Source organism: Microtus oregoni, unplaced genomic scaffold (genome assembly GCF_018167655.1).
Source record: "Microtus oregoni isolate MIOR12 unplaced genomic scaffold, Mior012 000018F_ref0000195, whole genome shotgun sequence".
Lineage (NCBI taxonomy): Eukaryota > Metazoa > Chordata > Mammalia > Rodentia > Cricetidae > Microtus > Microtus oregoni.
Genome location: NW_024543077.1, coordinates 2,994,884 through 3,004,713, shown reverse-complemented (window position 1 = coordinate 3,004,713; position 9,830 = coordinate 2,994,884). Strand labels below are relative to the sequence as shown.

General features: G+C 46.0%; 1 protein-coding gene across 1 annotated transcript; it reads right to left on the bottom strand.

Annotated features, from left to right (window-relative positions):
• Positions 1-5,177: 5,177 nt before the first annotated feature.
• LOC121458645 (olfactory receptor 2AT4) lies at positions 5,178-6,128 on the bottom strand. The gene has a single exon (XM_041667949.1). The coding sequence runs from the start codon at positions 6,126-6,128 to the stop codon at positions 5,178-5,180; it is 951 nt and encodes a 316-aa protein (XP_041523883.1).
• Between the last annotated feature and the right edge of the window lie 3,702 nt (positions 6,129-9,830).

Below are 9,830 nucleotides of genomic sequence, written 5' to 3'. Positions count from 1 at the left end.
TCTGCACAGACTGAGAACTGTCACGTTTACTGATTGTTTGTTAAGAGTATGGGCTTAATTTATCAAACAGCACCCATACACCCTCATAGTTATTGTCAGCTAACCAAGCTGAGTGTTCAGTCTGTTATTGGTCCCTTCAGTACAGCTACTCATTTCTGAGTGATGGGCTGTAGTGCAAGAGCTGTGACTCTTATGTGCATGAACCTTGCTGCCTCGCTTCTCCTGCTATGAATTGCGTGCCTTTGTCAAAAGCAAGGTCACCCAGGAAATCGTTGTGATGAGTAAGTTATTACAGTCTCCAGAAGGCTCATGTGTTAAAGGCTTGGCTGTTAGTCAATGTGATGTGGGGGAGTGATTGGATCATGACAGCTCTCACTTCCTCGGTGGATTTATTCATCTACAGACTCATAATTTGATGGTGCTGGTGCAAAGTGGTATAAACTAGGAAGTGGAGGCGTGTGTTCATGTCCATCATGAGATGCACCGCTTTACTGTGCCTTGACACAAGCCCACGGAACCAAGCAACCTTGGCAGAAAGCCTCTAAAACAATGAGTCCAAGTCGACCCTTAGGTTGACTTTATCGATCATTTTGTCATGGTTATGAGAAATTACACATAAGGCATTTATTAAATGCCCGGGCGATGGTGGCAGATACACTGTGAGCAAGAAGGGCAAATCCGTGTTCAGAATGGGTTTCCATTCTGTAAAATAAATAGTGACCCTTCACGATGGAAGAGATCCGGCATCATTCACAGCTGCCTGGCTCTCTTGAGTGCTGGTCATTCACAATCCTGAGTGAGGGCAGTATCAGTCTTTGTTGTTGGCATCTTGGGTTCTTAGCAGATGAACCAAGTCAGCCTTGATCTGGGCCCACTTTCAGCCTCCCTCCACACCATTGGGGCCTTTTATTCATGGCTCTTCCAAAGTTCTATTTCTTTATTCTTTGAAAATTTCATGCATACATTTCATAAAATGTATTTTGTTCATTTTCACCTCCCATCCTTTCTCATCCCCACCCCCACTCATACTGTACCCCTTCTTTTTCCCCAAGTTCCCCTCTTATTTTCATGCCTTTTTTGTTGTTGTTCTTGCCTTCTGTTTTGTTTTGTTTGTGACCCACTGAGTTTAATTATAGTTATGCACGAACATAGGTGCCATTAATCTCTTGTATAAACACTGAGGTGTTGGCAAAGTGGGAAGCCTTTAACCTTTCAGGGCCATCTTGTCTACCTCACTTTGTGCACTCCTGCTTATAGAACATTTTTCTTCCATGGGTACCCTTTAGAAGTCACATAGGGCGGAGCAGGCACCGGAATTGATGGCATCAGATAGCCAACTCCTGTTGTGGAACCATCTGATGCTGGTGGAGGAGCCAGCTATGGACCAGTGCCTGCCCTGTGGTCACGAAGAAGATGAAGACAGCTGTGAAGGCTACAGGTCCATCTCTGTAGACACTTGGATGACTCTGAAGTAGAGAGTGAAGCAAAAGATACTTTTCCTCTTAGAAGAAGTTATTTGGGTGGACAATGATGAGGACAGGAAATCCTTGACATGATGAGTACCAGCTCCCAAAAGAAACAATGGAAATGCCAATGGAGGTAAATTCTGGAAAGGTAAACTTCTCAACTGAGTGCTGTGGTGCAAATCCTGTAATCCCAGTGCTTGCGAGGTGGCAGCCAGAGGATCAGGAGTTCCAGACCAGCCTGGGCTACCTCGTGAGAACCTGCGTTTGAAAAGACAAGACAAAAGAAACTTTAGAAAAGAGTTGAATCCAGCATGCCAAGGGATTGGGAGTGGGAGGTTATCTGCACAGAGACTTCTAAATAGCAGACATTGCTTGAGGGATGTGAGGAGGAGGGAGATGATCTTCTGTAAGAGGCTGGGAAGGTCATATCCATAGCAACTTCTCTTCCAAGGGGCATCTTGAGTCCTGCTGGCACTCTGATGCCAAAGCCCGAGCACTGTTTGGAGCTCAGTGCTGCAGTTCCACCCACACAGATGGATAGCGATGGTCCCTGGATTAGATCACTCTGTTGCATTGTTTTGGACTGATGTCAAAACAAATCCTAAAAGCCAGAGCTTCTGTTTGGGCAACTTTCCCATCCTTAAGGCTTGTTTTAGCGCTGATGTAGATGAGGTTTTAGCCGAGAATACCCACAATAAGGTCCTTTGTATCCATGAGATGCCGGCTAGAAAGTTAAATCCTGCATGTTAAGTAAGATGTTTGAGAAAGAAAATAGTGAGGGGATTGAAAGTCTCCCCAGATGGGCCTTTCATACCCATCGATAGCATCGTTAAATAGTCTCACTTGCTACCAATTAAGACCAAAAATTAAAACTGATTGGTAGCCTGAACATAATTGCCGGTTGCTGTTTCTACCTCACTTCTAAGCATGGGAAGGTTCGTGTTTGGGATGTGCTTCACAGATTGGTTCGTGAAGGCACGTTTATATGGTTTATACATTGCCCTATTGAGGAAAGACAATCTGAAACTTGTGACTCTACTTGTTGAGTGGTGAACACATAGAATCAAGATTCTTACACCAGCGCCGATAGCAGGCAACACAGGCGTTTCTTCTTTGACCTCAGTCCTGCTCCAGAACTGACTATGAAAGAGGCCGGCCAATGGCCATGTTCCCTCTGGTACAGTGTATTCTAGCTTGCACATAATTAAAAAGCAGACCATGGCTTTTTCTTACTGAAGTTTCACCCCCGAGAATGAGGAAGGCAACGCCCTAATGAATGGACCACGCTGGTCCTCAGACTTCTGAAGAGCTTATTTGAACTCCAGGTTTTCCACAGATGGAGCCTGCCTTGATACATTCAGTAGTCTCCAGATATATAACAGTACATAGATGATGGTCTGTGGAACAAGCTGTGCTTACATTAAAGGCACTGTCTTAATAAATATATGGAAACTTTCGTTTGGAAACACAACAGTCACATGGGACATAAATACATTCACAATTATTTTCCATCATTACTTGGGCATCCCTGGGCCAGACAGCAATGCCTGTGGGTCACTAAAGGGCACAGAGATAAACCACTCTGGAGACGGTTTCGGGGAGCAGCGTCTGCTTTATTGCATGTGAGCAACCACTTGTATGGTGGCAGCCTAGTGACTGTGATTGGCCAGATCTCTTTGGATTTCACTCTTTAGGGGGCTAAGCTTAGATGAAAAATCAGAGACCCTCTCATAGAATATGCCCACTGATAGAATTTGTTTCCTTTGTTGGTTGTAATGCAGTCCTGGGTCAATTTTTAAAACACAGCCTATTTAAAGAAAGATTTGAATTCCTTTTCTGAGGTCCACCCCTACCAAGGTATTTGATTCTAGAGATTTTCCAATAAGGCCATAGTTAGAGTTAGTTAAAAAAAATATGAATGCCTTGAGACTGGATATCAGTGAAGTCTGAACTGCCTGCTCATGCAACTTACACCTTCTGGGTCTGTTTGAGCCCAATATGACATTTTTCTACTTGATAAGGTGGTGCTTTTGTACAGGTTCAGTTTTTCTATTGTATGTTCAGATTAGTAACAACTTCATGGGCAATGACTGGTGGTCTACTAGATCTGAATTTGGAAGGTGCCCCACAGCTCATGCGTGAATTCTTGGCTCCTAACTAAGTTTAGTTTTGGAAAGTTCTAGAAACTTCCTATCTAGAGGAGCTAGCTCCTGGAGATGTGTCTTTGAAGGTCATGGCTTGTTTTGGTCCTTTCATGCTTCTCCTGCTTGGCTTCCTGTCTGTTAAGAGTTGAGTTGAACAACCTTCTCTCTGCATGTTCCCACTACCGCAAATTCTGTCTAAATGCATGGAGCCAAATAAACACGGAGTGAGCCTTTGAAATCGTGAGGAAGAGAAATCTGCCCTTCATACTGTTCTCCCAGGTATTTTGATCACAGTTATGAGAAAAGTAACTAATACAAATGTAGAGGTTTTTTTGTGTGCCTATGACCATTGAGTGTCAGAAGCCAAGCTTACATTTTAATTGAACCCATTTCCATTATTTTCTATTTTACCATGAAGCTTGTGGCCTACCGGCAAGGTTCTAGCATGTCTATTTCTGGCAGCTCCATGGCTTCTCCTTGACTCTGCCTCCTTTCTCCCTGCATTCAGTTTAGTTTTCCCTACCTAGCTCTACTCTACCCTATCACAGGCCTAAGACAGTTTCTTTATTAACCAATGGTATTCACAGCATACAGAGGGGAATCCCACATCGTGGATCAATCTCATGTAGCCCAAGGTGGCCTTGAACTCACAGATATCCACCTGCCTCTGCCTCCTGAGTGCTGGGATTAAAGGTGTGTGCTACTACTGCCTGGCCTCTATGGCTTACTAGTGGCTTAGCTCTTCAGGAAAACTTTATTATAACACAGACAAAATATCACCCCACCCCCATCAAGACATCTCTTTCATTACTCTCCCCCTCCAACCAGCCCCAACCTGCCCCACTCTATCCTTCATGTCCCCTCCACCCCATGCCCCAGTCTACCCAGGAGATCTCTTCTATTTCCCCTTCTAGGTAAATCCATGAGTCCCTCTTTGGACCCTCCTTGTTACCTAGCCTCCCTGGAGCTGTGGGCTGTAGCCTGGGTATTCTTTACTTTAAATCTAATATCCACTTATGAGTGAGAACATGCCATGTTTGTCTTTCTGGGCCTGGGTTACCTCACTCAGGATGATCTTTTTTCTAATTCCATCCATTTGCCTGCAAATTTCATGATGTCATTGTTTTTTACAGCTGAGTTATGCTCCATTGTGTAAATGTGCCACATTTTCTTTATCCATTCTTTGGTTGAGGGGCATCTAGATTGTTTCCAGAATTTTAGCTTCCAATTTTTAAAATACACTTTGTATGTACAGAATTTTTTCTTGCTGTGCAGATTTTTTTTTACTTTAGCAAATGGTTTTTAACTATTAAGTAGTGAAACTTTTATATAACCTCAGATTCTTATAAAAAGAAAGGTTAACATTATTTCGTTGCACAGAAGAAACAACCATGAACCAAGCTGTGAAGACTGAAATTAGGGCTATTTGCTTGAGTGAATTTTTATTGTACAACATTACATTCATTAATTTGGCCATTCTGTAGTATTTATTGAGTTTCTTCTCTGAGCTAAACATTGCTGGTTTGAGTCCTAGGGATAGAGTTAGCTGCATTAAGAGGGAAAACATTCATGTCACGCTTTTGAGATAAACAATTTTTGTAATGGCTGATTTGACATCCTTGTTCCTCAGAGTGTAGATGAGAGGGTTGAGGATTGGTGTGAGGATAGCATAGGCTACATTGCCCATGATGTGGAAGTCCTGGGGCAGGTCGGCCCTGTAGGCCACATAGGCTATGGCAATGGAGGAGTAGTAGGTGCCCACCACCAGGAGATGGGAGCTGCAGGTGGAGAAGGCTTTGGAACGCCCTTCCCTGGAATTGATACGAAGCACTGAGGCCATGATGCAGGCATAGGAGAGAAGCACCAGGAGGAGAGGGAGGAAGGACACCACCATGGCGATGCAGAAGCCCATGAGGGTCTGGGGGTTGGTGTCAGAACAAGAGGACTGGACCAGAGCCAGGTGGTCGCAGAAGCAGTGGTAGATGTAGGCAATGCTATTATATGCCATCTGAGATGTCTTCACTACTGCTAGGACAGGCAGGAGGAGGGCGGTGATCCAGGCACTGGCTGCCAGGGCAGCGTTTGTCTGTGGGGTCATGTGGACAGGATAGTGCAGAGGGTGGCAGATAGCCACATAGCGGTCATAGGCCATGACCACCAGGATGAAGGCTTCTGAGCAGGTGAAGCTTTGGAAGAGGTACATCTGCAGTAAGCAGGAAGGGAAGGTGAGGAAGTGGTCTCCTAACAGGAAGAGGGACAGCATCTTAGGGACCGTGGTTGTGGTGAAAAGGATGTCCAGGGCCGAGAGGTTGACTAGGAAGAAGTACATGGGCTTGTGGAGGCTGGGATCTGTCACCACGGCCACCAGGATCAGGGTGTTCCCCGCCAGGATGAGCAGGTAGAAGAGGAGGAAGAGGAAGAAGACGGGGAGGTAGAAGGGCTCTGGTAGAGAGGGGATGCCCACCAGGTAGAAGATGGTGGAGCCATCTACTGATCCGTTGCAGGTTGTAGCCTCCATAGTGGAATAGAACTGGCGATCTGGGTCATGGGTGGCTGGGACATCTGAAATACAGGGAAAGGATTCCATTGTAGTGATTCCATAAGGTTTATCCCTCATTAGCCTGAGCACAGTTATTTATAACCAACTCCAGAGGACTGGTGGTGGGCTGTGGATTGACTTCTACCATCTGAGCCCCAAATCTGCCGAATACCAATTAGCAGTCTACCAAACAGAAGTTGTTATTCCTGGCTTAGGTGACAATGGCCAAACCTCAACTTTCCTGTGAGAAAGTCAAGGTAAAAAGTTGGTTGGTCATTGTCACCGTCACTAAAGTACTTTGGGAAGACTCCCTCTGGGGCTTATCTCAGACTCCACACTACACGACTTAGGTTGCTGTAACTCTGACACCAAGGTCTTCAACCCATGCTTGACTGTGCCACTCACTCACAGTTCCAGTGCGTGGCTTCAGAGAGACAGCTTTGTCCGAGGTTCTCAGTAGCACACTGCAGTTCAGACATTCACCAGGCCACCTCCTCGCTTGTGCTCCTGGACCTGAGACTCTTCTGACCACATGGGAACTGGGTATCCAGACCTCTGCTTTCTAACAAGGTGTGGTCGGCCATGGCAGCGGGCACGCCAGTGTAACAACTAGGAAAACCTGGATAAAAGACGTAAGTCATTTTGCTGAGATAAGATCTCTTGTAGCTTGGCTTTGCTTCACCATGTACCTAAGGCTGATTTTAAACTCCTGAGCCTCCTGCCTCAGCCTACCAAGGGCTGGGATTACAGGTTTGTACCACCACATTCTAAAAATCAAACTGAAGAGGCACAGATTCAATAAGATGGAACGATTAGACTTTCACAGGCTTGGGGACCTTCCATAGCAAATATACAATCATTTTCTCCCCTCAGAGAGTATTTGATTTGATGGACATCATGGGAATGACTGGAACTAGGCATGGGAACTTGGGTATATGAGAGAAACCAGCAAGCTTCTGTCAATCAAAAGAGGCTTACAAAGTGGATTAAAGCACCCGGAATGTAGGACTAGTCTTAAAGTAATATGAATTCTGGGACTGTTCAGAAGGAACTGGAGGACTAGGTTTTACGGTTCTTCTAAAAGACTAAGATCTCCTCAGAAGCCACTGAGACTTAAAAGGCCAGAGGGGAGGACGTGTCCTTCACATATACTCTGCTCTTCTCTCAAATTTCCCAAGTATCTGAAGCTGTGCGGATGTGGGAAGGCAGGGTGAGGAGGCGTGGGAAGGGCAGCTAAGGCGCTTACTGGTACCCTCCAGAATGAAGCACCTCTCTCATGGGCATCTTTGAGGAGACAGAGAATCACACCCCAGGAAAGGTCACTCTCCTGGGACTGAAGCAACCGGAAAACCAATTCAAGCACCAATTACCCCAAAGTGCTCAGCACCTGACTGCCTGCCTAAGAGAGAAACAGGAGGTGTGGCAGGTGAGGCACGCCTGTCATCCGAAGCGTCGGGTACATCTGTCGTTATTAACATTCAGCCCACAATATTATCAGGCAGGAAAAGTCAGGAAAATATGACCAAGAGGAAAATACACTATACATACAAACAATCTAAGACAGGGTGAACAAGCCCCACGGTAGAGCATTTACCTAGCATGTACAAGGCCCTGGGTTCAGTTCCCAGTATTGCAAAATAAAAAAGTAAAATGTAAAAATAAATTGATTTTAAAAGTCTAGATACCTAAATGAGTAAACAAGGACATTAGTATGAATACTTAAATTGTATGGAAGAAAATGTTTGTAAAATGACTAAAAAACATAGAGAATTTCCACAGAAAGTTGGAATCTATTGAGAAATATCCCAGAACTAAAGTTTCCAATATTTGAAATTAAGAACTTGATGAATAGGTCCAGGTCTGGTTCAAGTTAACACTGACTTTGGCCACAGCTAGGACTGAGCCTGGACTTCTCTCCATTGACCCTGTGTTTTGACTTCTCTGCTCAGGGAGCCTGGAAGCCAGGGTGTCAGGAGAGGAGGTACGGAGTTCCTTCATTCCTCTGCTCCTCCAGCCAACAGTGTCATTTCATTGGTGGATCATCTTTCTCAGAGGACACCTGTGAGTCTCTTCAAGTGTGAAGTGAAGTCTGCATTTCCATTAACAAAGAAGCATGGTGACGTGTTTTTCTGACCCTTTGAAAGTGTCTGGGAGTCACCTCCATAGTCTGGGTCGGGAAGCAAAACGGCAGAGAATTAACTCACAACGACCGAGACCCAGCCTGCAGGTGCCTGCCACCTGGTTCCCTAATGCCGAAGAGATAAAAACCGCATTCCCCCGGATGCCTTGAAAAGACAGAGAAGTCAACAGTATATGGAATTACAGTCTTGGGTTAAGTTGGGTCTCAAAGGACAGACGCTCAAAACCGTCGAATCCAACTACATCCTCTTTCCCCCTCTGCTCCATCTACTAAACAGTGGGGGAGGTCGGTGTCGAGGAAATAGAGAAACCAGCAAACTCCTTGCAGAGGCGGGGCTTGACCGCCAAATGTTCCCAGCTCAATACTTTGGCACCCACAAACCCTTCCTCTCGTCCTGTACTTCTACGACACTGTCTCAGATGTCACCTCCTCCAAGAAGCTTTCCCGATTCTGTTTGGCTCAGGGGCTCACAAAGTCCCTGCGCGTCCCTTCATCACCAGTGACTCTGGCTGCCCCAGTCGGGAGCACGTTCGGGGTGGCAATGGACCCTGAGTGTTTCTACTGACCAAGGCGCCCCCGGCTCTTCCCAGGAGCTGTTACTGCAGGCGGGAGCCACCGTGTGGCTCCTTCAGCTTGTCTCATTTTGATGGGGATCATATAGCAGCGAGGAAGAAGCCATTAGTAATAAAATCAATGAAATTGCTTTAACCCAACCCTTTCGTTATACGGAAAGGGACAGAGAATGGGCCCCAGAAATGGACTGCGATTGTCCCAAGATCACAGGGGAATTGGACTGTCGGTATCAGGATCAGCTGCCCCTCCCCCTCGGGCCAGGGATAAGTCTGCAGTGAGTCTAGCAGCCCTATGGACCTGGACCACTGAGGAGCCTAACACGCTGAGGCTTTTGTACTCACACCAAAAGCACTGGAAGTATTTGCTCCCCTAAGATGCTGTTCCAGTGGACCGTGCTGGAGCTCACAAGGTCTGGGAGCCCTGAAAAGGCTGCCGGAAGAATTTGACATTTGCTACTGTGTTTTAGAAAGCATCGGCATAGATTCCTTTCTACCGTTATTCTGTAGCTCGGAGTAATTTTATTCTGAATTACACATTCCAAAGGTATTTTGGGTGCTTCAGGCTACTAAAGCTATGAAGAGGCCATCTCTCTGGTAGGGTTTTCCCTGCTGGAATTCTCTAAGAGGCCATTAGTGAGTGAGAGAGAGGAAGAGAGGAAGCAATCATCCAAATACCCAGGCTGAGGCCACACTCCACAGACAGCATCCCTAACACACAGTCCTGCTGGGACGTGCTTATGCTTCCCCAGAAAATGAAGAAACTGAGGATTTTAGGAGAGGTCAGACCCTCATCCAAGGCCACACCCAGAGAGGTTGTTTCTTTAGCCAGCCACAAAGATCTGTTCCCACCTGGTAACCAAGAGTCCTGGCTGCTGGGTCAGCAGCCTTCTACCTCGATTGCTGTCTTTGGGCCGCTGAGCTCAGTCTCCACATCTGTAAAATGAGCATTTAGAGAAGACCTCCTCCAGT

Bases quoted from the DNA above. Each gene is read 5' to 3' on its own strand.
- LOC121458645 (XM_041667949.1), bottom strand. From the start codon at position 6,128: ATGGAGGCTACAACCTGCAACGGATCAGTAGATGGCTCCACCATCTTC.